The 12,756-nt window shown below is 35.6% G+C and overlaps 2 protein-coding genes across 2 annotated transcripts in view; one reads left to right on the forward strand and one right to left on the reverse strand.

Annotated features, from left to right (window-relative positions):
* The window catches only part of IPO11 (importin 11), an 820,387-nt gene extending 807,709 nt beyond the window's left edge, over positions 1-12,678 (forward strand). The window contains exon 33 of the transcript XR_014831432.1: positions 12,473-12,678. The gene's annotated coding sequence lies outside the window, so the exon portion shown is untranslated. The remainder of the gene's footprint in view (positions 1-12,472) is intronic.
* The window catches only part of LOC110257266 (uncharacterized), an 826,705-nt gene that overhangs the window by 275,658 nt on the left and 538,291 nt on the right, over positions 1-12,756 (reverse strand). Inside the window, exon 4 of the mRNA XM_085002418.1 lies at positions 675-740. Coding sequence (XP_084858544.1) covers positions 675-740 — 66 coding nt within the window. The remainder of the gene's footprint in view (positions 1-674; positions 741-12,756) is intronic.

Raw genomic sequence — 12,756 nt, forward strand, 5'->3', positions numbered from 1 at the left:
GTTTCAATCCCCGGCATTGCTCAGTGGGTTAAGGATCTGGCATTTGCTGTGAGCTGTATATAGGTCACAGACACAGCTTGGATCTGGCATTGCTGTGGCTGTTGTATAGGCCAGCAGCTGTAGCTCCAATATGACCCCTAGCCTGGGAACTTCCATATACTGCAGAGATAGTCTTAAAAGGCATAAAAAAATAGAAAAAAAGAAAAAAGAAATTAAATGGGAAATAATAAAGTATCTAGACACATGGTAAATGTCTACATACCAAATGGAAACACTCTGTACCAAAACTTACAGGATGTGCAAACACAGTTCTAAGAGGAATTTCATAGTAATAAACACATTAAGAAGTAAAGATCTCAGACAACTTTATGTCTTAAGGAACTAGAAAAATTACAAACTAAGCTCAAAGTTAGCTAAAGGAAGGAAATACAAGCAAACCTTGTTTTATTTTACTTTGCCTTATTGTGCTTTGCAGATATGGAGTATTTTACAAATTAAAATTTTGTTGCAACCTTGTAAAGATCAAGTGTATCATGCCCTTTCACCAACAGCATAATTTTAAATTAATATATGTACATTTTTTTCTGACATAGTGGTATTGCATACCAAACCGACTATGGTATAGTAGAAATATAACATATGCACTGGGAAACCAAAAAAATTGTGTGACTCACTTTTTTTGCAGTCTTTGTTATAATGCAGTGGTCTGGAACCAAAAGTGTAGCATCTTCATGGTATGCCTGTAGTAAAGATTAGAGTAGAAATAAACAAACTAGAGAATAATAAAACAGTAGAAAAGATTAATGAAACTAAGATTTAGGTATTTGAAAAGAAAAAATGGACAAATCTATAACTAAATTAATCAAGCTGAAAAAAAGGAGACCCAGAGCAAAATTATAAATGAAAAAGGAGACATCTAAACTGATACTACAGAAATAAATTAATCATAAGATGCTACTGGGAACAACTGTACACCAACAAGTAGGAAAACCTAGAAGTGGAAAGCTTCTTAGAAGCATACAAACTGCCAAAATTGAATGAGGAAGAAATAGAAAGTCTGAATAGATCAATTACTAGTAAGGTGATTGAATCAGTAACAAAAAATATCCCAACGAGAAAAATTCTACGGCCAGATGGTTTCACTGGTCAATTTTACCAAATATTTACAGAAGAATTAATACAAGTCCTTCTCAAACCCCTCCAAGAAATTGAAGAGGAGGGAATACTCTCAAATTCATTTTACTAGGCTAGCATCACCCTGACACCAAAGTCAGGAAAGTATGCTTCTAGAAAATAAAACTACAGACCACTATCCCTGATATATAAAGATGCAAATATTCTGAATAAAACATTGGCAAACTAAATTTAACAGCATATTAAAAGGATTATTCACTGAGATCAAGTGAGATTTTTACTTGGGATACAACATACAGAAAAATGAGTCAAACAAATCAATCATTGTGATATATTAATAGAATGAAAAAAGATCATATGACCATCTTAATACATTCAGAAAAAGCATGTGACATAATTCAAAATTTGTTCATGATTAAAAATGCAAAAATTAGGCATAAAAGGAGCATATCTCAACATAATAAAGGACATGTATTGATAAACCCAGAGCTAGTATCAGACTCAATGGTGAAAGGTGGAAAGCTTTTACTCTAAGATCAGGAAATAACACAAGGGTGCCCACTGTCACCACCTATTCAACACAATCCTGATAGTCCTGGCCAAATCAGTTAGGCAAGAAAAAGAAATATAAGGTATTAGAATAGGGAAGGAAGAATTAAAATTGTCTCTATTTGCAGATGAGCTGATTTTACAGATAGAAAATTCACCAAAAAAACTGTTAGATCTAATAAAAATACAGTAACAGTACAGGATACACAATTAATATATCAAACATTAGTAGCATTTCTATACACTAACAATTTTCTGAAAAAAAATAAAATTATCCCATTTGTGATAACATCAAAAACAATAAAATACTTTGGAACAGGCAGGTGAAATACCTCTACCCTGAAAACTATGACATTTATGACAGAAATCAAAGACAATACAAATAAATGGAAAGGTAACCCATGTAAAATGATTGGAATTATTAATATTGTTAAAAATAAACATACTACCTAAGGCAATCTACACATTCAATGCAATCTCCACCAAAATTCCAATGGAATTCTCACAGAACTAGAACAAATTATTCTAAGATTTATATGGAAATTGAAAAAAAGACCCCAAATAGCCAAAACATTCTTGAGAAAGAACAAAATGAGAAGCATCATGATCCCTTATCTCAAGATATTCTGTAAAGTTATAGTAATCAAAAAGGGTGGTATTGGCATTAAAAGCAGACAAATACATCTATGGAATAGAATTGAGAGCCAAGAAATAAACCCAAACATGTACAGTTAACTAATATTTGACAAGGGAATCAAGAATACTCAACAGGGGAAAAGAGAGTCTCTTCAATAAATGCTGCTGGGAAAATTGAATATTCACATGTAAAAGAATGAAATTCATCACCTAGCTTACACAACTCACAAAATTAAATTCAAAATGGATTAAAGACTTAAAAAGAAGACCTGAAGCCATGAAACTCTTAGAGGAAAATAAAGGAAAATATTTCCTTGACATGGTTCTTGGTAATGATTTTTGGGTATGACACTTAAAGCACGAGCAATAAAAAAAAAATAAGTGGGACTATATCAAACTAAAAACTGTCTTCATAGCAAAAGAAAGGATCAACAGAGTGAAAAGATAATTAAGGAATGGGAAAAATATTTGCAAACTATATAACTGATAAAAAATTAATATCTGAAATATGTTAAGAATATATGATTCAATAGCAAAAACCAAATATATAATTTAAAAAGTGGGCAAAATACCTGATTAGACATTTTTCCAAAGAAGATATATGAAAGGCCACAGGTACATGAAAAGATGCTCAAAATGCCCAGTCATTAGGGAAATGTAAATCAAAACAACTATGTGATATCTCCATATGCCTGTTAGGGTAGTCATCATTAAAAAGACAAGATATGACAAATGCTGGCAAAGATGTAGAGAATAGATAACGCCTGTGAACTGTTGACAGGATTGTAGACTAGTATGGCCATTTTGGCAAACAGGATGGAAGATCCTCAAAAATTTTAAAATGGAACTGCCATATGCTTTAGGAATTCTGGGAATATATCCAAAGAAAATGAAAACACTAACTCAATAGATATTGGCACCCCATCTTCACAGAAGCTTTATTTATAATAGCCATGCATGGAAGCAGCGTAAGCATCCATTGATGGATGAATGGATAAAGAAGTTGTGGTTTTATATACAATAGAATATTATTCAGCCATTAAAAAAACCCAAGGAAATCTTGCCATTTGCAAAAACATGTTTGGACCTTGAGGGAATTATGCTAAGTGAAGTCAGTCAGTGGCGAAAGATAAAAACTACTATCTCACTTTTATGTGGAATCTTGAAAAAAAAAAAAACTTACAGAAGAAGGCTATCATATTTGTGGTTACCATTGGGGGAATGGCTGAAACGGAAAGGTGGTCAAAAGGTACAAACTTCCAGTTATAAGTATTAGGGATGTAATGCATAGCATGATGACTATAGTTAACACTGCTGAATGATATATATGAAAATAGGTAAAAGAGTAAATCCTAAGAGTTATCACTGCAAGGATTTTTTTTCCTTTTTTTCTTTCTATCGTATCAGTATGAGATAATGGATAGTAACCAAGCTTACTACAGTTATCATTTCACAGTATATGTAAGTCAAACCATAATGCCATGCACCATTGAACTATTACAGTGATACATGTAAATTACATCAATATAAAATTAGGGGGAAAAACCCATCAGACCATAAGACACATTTACTCTTGTGGAGGAGAAGGGGAAGAAGAAATGTGGGACAGGAAAGGCCTTAAGATTAGAATTGTAAGATAATTTTGGCAAACTTAATGAGAAGTTTTCAAGCCGAGTTACCTATTAGTTTAGTCCTAAATTTCTCATAAATGGGACTGCCTCAGTACCCCTGCCAGGCTTAGTTTATGGCTGGGAACAGTTATCAGAAGCATGGCCTTTACCCCAACTTATTGATGAATTTCAGAAAGACTTAGCAGGTGCTAGTTAATTACATTCTCTAACTGGGAAATCTGAGAGGCACATTTTCATAACCATATTCATCCTTTTGGAAAATGAAGTAGCAACACTGTGAATCAAAATGAGGTATCACAAATGGGACTTAATTAAACTTAAAAGTTTCTGCACAGCAAAGGAAACCCTAAACAAAATGGAAAGACAACCCACAGAATGGGAGAATATCTTTTCAAATGAATCAACTGACAAGGGATTAATCTCCAAAATTTATAAATACGTCCTACTGCTCAATACCAAAAAAAACAAACAACCCCATCAAAAAATGGGCAGAAGATCTAAACAGACAATTCTCCAAAGAAGACATATGGATGGCCAAAAAACACATGAAAAGATGTCCAACATCACTCACCATTAGAGAAATGCAAATCAAAACCACTGTGAGATACCGCTTTACACCAGCCAGAATGGCCATCATCAAAAAGTCTACACACAATAAGGGCTGGAGAGGGTGTGGAGAAAAAGGAACCCTATGATAATGTTGGTGGGATTGTAAATGGGTGCAACCACTGTGGAAAACAGTATAGAGATTCCTCAGAAAACTAAAAATAGAACTACCATTTGAGCCAGCAATCACACTCCTGGGCATCTACCCAGAGAAAACCATGACTCGCAAAGACACATGTACTCCAATGTTCATTGCAGCACTATTTGCAATAGCCAAGTCATGGAAACAACCTAAATGTCCGTCGACAGAGGAGTAGATCAAGAAGAGGTGGTGCATATGCACAATGGAATATTACTCAGCCATTAAAAGGAATGAAATACCAGCATTTTTAGCAACATGGATGGACCTAGAAATTATCATGCTAAGTGAAGTCAGTCAGACAATGAGACACCAACATCAAATGCTATCACTGACATGTGGAATCTGAAAAAAGGACAGACTGAACTTCTTTGCAGAATAGATACTGACTCATAGACTTTGAAAAACTTATGGTCTCCAAAGGAGACAGTTTGGGTGTTGGGATGCACTGGAGTTGTGGGATGGAATATAAAATTGCATTGTGATGATCATTGTACAACTAGAAATGTAATAAATTCATTGAGTAATATAAAAAAAATAAAAATAAAAAAGTATCAGCTCTACGTATCTTTCTTATAATATAGTAGGTAGAAGATGGTACACTCTGGACTTTCCAGACAACTCCACTCAAATTCTACCTAAAAGAGAGGGAGTGTTGCATTCATTATGATGACAGCAAAGATTTATCCACTGTGGAACCAGAAATTGGCACAGCTCAGCTCTAAGAAGTATATAGAACACTTTGGACTCCCAAATAGAACCTAGGAGCAGAAACTCTATCCACAAGGTTTATTTCTGTATGTGGAGTGTCTAATCATTCACATAACTCATATTTTGCTGGGACCTGCCTTACTGTTAAAGTACTTTTTACTCACCATTAACTGTCCTTGTTCTACATTGTTTCCTATATTCTCCAGATGAATATCCTTCATCTTCATGACCAAATCCTACTAGCTACTTACAAAGCATTTGGTTTTTTTTTAATCTCTTCCATTCCAGTCATCTTCCATTTGGCACCACCAATAGTTACTTCTTGCTATTTTCTTGAAGGTCTAGAGATGCCAAAAACTCTATGTGAATAATTTAGTGAAATAAATCCATGCCATATTTATGTAGAAATGAATAAAAGAACTCTCTATTTAAAGTTGAACATTTACTCTCAAAATGTAAAATATTGTTGTGATACCAAGACTTTATAGAGATTTCAGTGAGAAAGATTTTGTTAGCACTTTCTTATGATCCCTTTCCTTCTCTATTATAAATTATGTCAAAGACAACTCTTTGAATTCAAAGAACTGGAAAGATATCCAGTCCTCTTGGGTTGGAAGAATTAATATTAAAATGGCCATACCAGCCAAAGCAATCTACACATTTAATGTGATCCCTATAAAAGTACCCAAGACATCTTTCACAGAACTGGAACAAATAATCCAAAAATTTGTATACTCAGAATTTTCAAAGCAATCCTGAGGAAAAAGAACAAATCTGGAGGCATAATTCTTCCAGATTTCAGACTATATTACAAAGCTTCAGTAATCAAAACAGTATGATATTGGCACAAAAACAGACATATAGATAAATGGAATAGAATAGAGAGCCCAGAAATCAATGTCATACCCTCCAGTCAAGTGATCTATGACATAGGAGCCAAGAATATTTAATGGAGACAAGACCGACTCATCAACAAATGGTTTGGGGGAGTTCCTACCATGGGACAGTGGGTTAAGAATCTAACCATAGTGTCTTGGGTCACTGCAGTGGTGCAGGTTCCATCCCCAGCCCGATGGAGTGGGTAAGGAATCCACCATTGCCACAGATATAGCATAGGTTGCAGCTATATCTCAGATTCAATCCCTGGACTGGTAATTTCCATATACTGTGGGGTTGCCACAAAATTTAAAAATAAAAATAAAAAGTTTTTAAAAACAACAAAAAACCAAGTGGTGGAGTTCCTGTCTTGGTGCAGCAGAAACGAATCCAACGAGGAACCATGAGGTTGCAGGTTCAACACCTGGCCTTGCTCAGTGGGTTAGGGATCCGGCATTGCTGTGAGCTGTGGTATAGGTTATAGATGTGTGGATCCCAAATTGCTGTGGCTGTGGTGTAGGTTGGCAGCTGTAGCTCCAACTGGACCCCCAGCCTGGGAACCTCCATATGCCATGGGTGCGGCCCTGAAAGGCAAAAAGAAATAATAATAATTTTAAAAAGCGGTTTGGGGAAAGCTGGACAGCTACATGTGAACAAATGAAATTAAAAAATTTCCTTGGAGTTCCCGTCGTGGCGCAGTGGTTAACGAATCCGACTAGGAACCATGAGGTCGCGGGTTCGGTCCCTGCCCTTGCTCAGTGGGTTAACGATCCGGCGTTGCCGTGAGCTGTGGTGTAGGTTGCAGACGCGGCTCGGATCCCGCATTGCTGTGGCTCTGGTGTAGGCCGGTGGCTACAGCTCCGATTCAACCCCTAGCCTGGGAACCTCCATATGCCGCGGAAGCGGCCCAAGAGATAGCAACAACAACAACAACAACAACAACAACAACAAAAAGACAAAAAGACAAAAAAAAAAAAAAATTTCCTTACATCATATACAAAAATAAAATCAAAATGGTTTAATGACCTACATATAAGAGATGTCACCATAAAACTCCTAGAAAAGAATATAGGCAAAAACTCCTAGAAGAGAACATAGGCAAAACAGTCTCTGACATAAACCGTAGCATTATTTTCTTAGATCAGTCTCCCAAGGCAATATAAATAAAGAAAAAAATAAATGGGACCTAGTCAAACATAAAAGCTTGTTCACAGCAAAGGAAACTATGTATAAAACGAAAAGACAACCTATAGAATGGGAGAAAATACTTGCAAACATGCAGCTGACAAGGGCTTAATTTCTAAAATATAAAAACACTACATACAACACAATACTGAAAAAAACAATCCAATCAAAAAATAAGCAGAAAACCTTAATGGACAATTCTCTAAAGAAGACATAGAACCAACAGGCATGTGAAGAGATGCACAGCATCACTAATTATTAGAGAAATAGAAATCAAAATCATGAGGTATCACCTCATACCAGTCAGAACAGCTATCATCAAAAAAATCTTCAAATAGTAAATGCTGGAGAGGATATGGATAAAAGCTAATCCTCCTATACTATTGATGGGACTATAAGTTAGGACAGTGGTTATGGAAAACAGTATGCAGTTTCCTTAAAAAATTAAAAATAAAGCTACCGTCCAATCCAGCAATCCTTCTTATAAGAGTATGTCCAGAAAAAGATAGAAACTAATTCAAAAAGATACATGCACTCCAATGTAGCACTATTTACAATAGATAAAATATGGAAACAACCCAAATGCTCACCAACAATTGGTTTAAGAATATATGGCATATATACACAATGGAATATTGCTCAGCCACAAAAAAGAATAAATATTGCCCTTTGCAGCAACACAGCTGGATCTAGGTAATATACTAACCAATGTAAGACAGAGAAAGACAAATACAATTTGATATCACCTATATGTGGAATTTACAAATAGTACAAATAAATCTATATACAAAACAGAAGTGGACTCACAAATATAGAAAACAAACTATGGTTACCAAAGGGAGAGGGAGTATGGGATTAAAAGATACTAACTACTATACATAAAATAGATCAACAATAAGATAGGGGTTTACTATATATCACAGGGAATTATAGTGAATATCCTATAACAACCTGTGATAGAATAAAATCTGAAAAAACTAACTGAATCACTTTGCTGTACACCTGAAACCAATAATACTATAAATCAACTCTATTTCAATAAAAAAGACAAATCTTTGGAAAAAATACCATATTGTACCCATGATTCCTTTCCTCAGCATCATTAACTATTACTGGCAGGCTTGTGTGTCTGACTGCCTCTTTTTGGAGGATAATTCCTCTAGAAGACTCCTCAGTTCTTTTGCAAAGATCACTGCTGGCCCACCCTAACGTTTTGCTGGCCATGCCCTAATGGTGTGATCCCAGTGGTGGACAGGCTCAGGAAGGAACCTCTACTGTACAGAAGCACCTCGGCTTCCTATTCCAGACAATTTATATCTCTTATATCTGGTGTGCCCTTTCATGTTTTCTCCTAAATAGCACCCCCCTTTTTTCCTACCAGAGTTATCAGAGTATCCCTAACTGATTATATCCCTGAGTACAATGATAGAAATGTATTCCTAACTCCAAGGGAGATAACCCATGTCAAATTGATTCTACTTTAATACATTTGGCTCTCTTTTTCATCCATGCCTGCCTACAGAAATACAATTTAATTCTCACATTCATTTTAAAAGCAATAGAACACAGAAAAAGAAAAATAACACTTGGTCATTAATCAAAGAAAATTGAACAAAACGTATAGTGCATTTAGGGCTCAGAACATTGTATTTTTATGAAATAAATACCAGTAATAATGATAATGAAAATAACAGCTACCTTTTACTGATATCTCCTTTGTGCCAGGCACTTTATGTACACTATTTCTAATCCTTACAGTAACCCTGCAAGTTATCATCCCACTGTATTGACATGGAAATTGAGTTCTACTTGCCTCAACTTTGCAATTGGGTAGTTGTTGGTATTTGGGTTGTTCCCAAACACAGTCCTTCACTTTGTTTCACTTAATAAATACTAAGCATCTGGGATATGTAAGGAAAACCTAATGAATGAACTAACCTTGTGGGTGGGTGGGGAAGTTGCTTTGAAGACCTCTCCCAGGTCTGAGAGTTTGATTGTCAGCAAGTTCCAAATGATGTTACGAAGAATCCTAGAATTATTTTGAGCTATCTATGAAGATGCAAGGGGACCTAGGCAAAGATTCTGGGGTAGATTGTTTATGTTTGTATTTCTTTCTTTCTTTCTTTTTTTTTTTTTTCTGTCTTTTGTCTTTTTAGGGCTGCACCCTTGGCATAAGGAGGTTCCCAGGCTAGGAGTCTAATCAGAGCTGTTGCTGCCGGCCTATGCCAGAGCCACAGCAACACCAGATCTGAACCATGCCTGTGACCTATATATACCACAGCTCATGGTAATGCCAGATCCTTAACCCATTGAGCGAGGCCAGAGTTCGAACCCGCTACCTCATGGTTCCTAGTCGGATTCATTTCCACTGTGCCATATCGGGAACTCCATGTTTATATTTCTTTGTACTTGTTTTATACAGTGAGGCTCCAATAAGATGCACGTAAAGAACCTGAAAGTCACTGCATTAAGTATTAAAGGAGTTTTAGAGGAAAATCTCACAATTCCTTCAAGTTTCCTCTTAAATTTGTATCTCACTGTGTTTGGTGATCTAATCATAGAAAAATGAGTCCTCCACTTTCAAATTCCCTCTCCCTTGATTTATGGTTACTTCCTGGATCACAGAATCACATAGTGTTTAAGAGCACAAGCAATGTCTCATACTGCTTGCCTTAGACGTTTGGCTCTACTATATACAACTATCTATGTGATTCATCCTAAGCATCAGTTTTTGCACCTATAAAATGGACATAACAATAGTGCTTTGTCATAAGGTTGTTGTAAGAATTAAGTGAATATGAAACAAATAAATGCCTCTCACATGGTAAGGGATCCATAACTGTTAGCTTTAATTATTACATGCCTGCCTAACTCTAGTATCATCTTGAATAATGCTTAAAGCCTCTTTTAAGACATAACAATAAGGCCACCTTCAATAAGTTACTGTCTATTTCAATTTTAGTCACTGAATTTGAATTCTTTACTTTCTGGTCATATGGTTTATGATATAGTTTGTTTCCTTCACGCGTATGATTTGCTGCTCTGTTGATCTCACTCTACAGTTTCTGGAACTCTTAGCTCTGATGGCAGCAATTTTTTGAATGCTTTCTTGATCATTATTTCTTTTGTATATTTGTAGTAAAATATAAGATGTGCTTCAATAGTCTCCTGTATAATTCCCTCTTTGTCATCATATTTATAAATACCTTAGGAATATGTATATGACTTCAAGTGACATTCCATTCCTGGAGTAGTCACACCTTCCTGTGTGATGGTATTTAACACTGCTGTGGCATTGATTTAGATGACTGCAGATATCTGTCTGAAGTTTTTCATACTTCTGTCTTTTAGTCTTTTAGCTTTTTCCTCAGGTACTTTTTTTTTTTTGCCATAAATCTGGTCCTTCAGAAACCAAAGAGAGATTTGTTGGAGAAGGGTTGCATTTGCTTCATATTTACTCACTTTTTTTTTTTTTGTCTTTTTAGGGCTGTACAAATGCCATATAGAGTTTCCCAGGCTAAGGGTCTAATTGGAGCTGCACCTGGGGCCTACGCCATAGCCACAGCAACGCCAGATCCAAGCCACATCTACAACCTACGTCACAGCTCATGGCAATGCCAGATCCTTAACCCACTGAGCAAGGCCAGGGATTGAACCTGCATCCTCATGGATACTAGTCAGATTTTTTTTTCACTGAGCCATGATGGGAATTCCAAAGTTTATTCACTATTTAATGGAATGTCTTTACCCAGGAGAACAGAAATAATCATTTCTGATTATTTAGTAATAATCCAGTATGTCTTCAATTGAGCCTTTTATTCATAAAAAGAATAGCTGCTTCTTATTTTTATTTTTTTATTTTTTTATTTTTTATTTTTTTTTTGTCTTTTGTCGTTGTTGTTGTTGTTGCTATTTCTTGGGCCGCTCCCGTGGCATATGGAGGTTCCCAGGCTAGGAGTTGAATCGGAGCTGTAGCCACCGGCCTACGCCAGAGCCACAGCAACGCGGGATCCGAGCCGCGTCTGCAACCTACACCACAGCTCACGGCAACGCCGGATCGTTAACCCACTGAGCAAGGGCAGGGACCGAACCCGCGACCTCATGGTTCCTAGTTGGATTCGTTAACCACTGCGCCACGACAGGAACTCCTGCTTCTTATTTTTTAAATATTTTAGTTTTTGCTTGAGTTCTTGAAACTCCATTTTGTTGGATTCCAGGCATAGTGCCACTGTCTAGGTCTTCTGGGTTTGTTTCATTGGACTTGTGAATAAATCTGATGAACTTCACAGAAACACATTTATTTCATGTTTTTGAATACTGAATGAATATAATGGAAACAGATTATGATACCATTTATTAGAAAGTAATATTTTAGAGCCCAAATCATCTATCTTTCCATATATAATAAATCACCAGATTAAAAAAAAGATATATTTTTGTTTAGATAAGAAGTATACTCATTGGACTTAAAGTTTCAAGTCATCTGAAATTATTCTGAAAAGTGATGGAATTAATTAAAATAAGATCTCTTATTGTCTTATTACATATCCTTTGAAAATCTTTCATGAGTCCAAGCTTTCGTTTCTTAAGCCAAAATGATATTATTTGGATAATTATTTTTTATTTTTTACTTTGAAGATGATATATCACATTGCTTAAGATACTTTCATGTGGCTGCCTTTTTCATGATCCTGCTATTCACTCAAAGATTATTCTTGGTTTGGTGAACTGTCAATTGTAGGTTAATTGGCTTAAAATAATCTTCGCTTCTTGCTAATATTTGCACACATTGGAAAATGTTCTAGGTGCTAATGCAATCTTCAAGTGAATAGATCATTTTTTAAAGGTATACAATTCAATACATTTTAGTATATTCACAAAGCCATATAACCATCACCACTGTCTAATTCCAAGACATTTTAATCATCCCCAAAGAAATTCCATACCCACTTGCCATCAGTCCTCCAGCTCTGACAACCACTAATCTCCTTTCTGTTCTCCACAGATTCACCTATTCTGGACATTTTGCCATATACACATGAAGTCAGAGAGCACTTGGAGTTCACAGTGATATCTGCTGAAATTAAAAACCCAGCCATTTCTTCTGCTTATCAATACAAGTGTATTATTACCTAAAACTCTTTACTATACCTCCCACTAAATTATTTGTCGTTGTTGTTGTTTTTGGAATAAAGCACAAAATTTATTACATCCTTTCTACTTTCTGAGCTTTGAAATAGTATTTTAACATTACAGCACATCTAATTCAATAGATCAAATTCTTAATAA

The sequence above is a fragment of the Sus scrofa genome, chromosome 16, assembly GCF_054392235.1.
Source record: "Sus scrofa isolate SSC_HxYL_T2T_F1_AM1 chromosome 16, Sscrofa_HxYL_maternal_Yorkshire_Landrace_v2.0, whole genome shotgun sequence".
Classification (NCBI taxonomy): Eukaryota; Metazoa; Chordata; class Mammalia; order Artiodactyla; family Suidae; genus Sus; species Sus scrofa.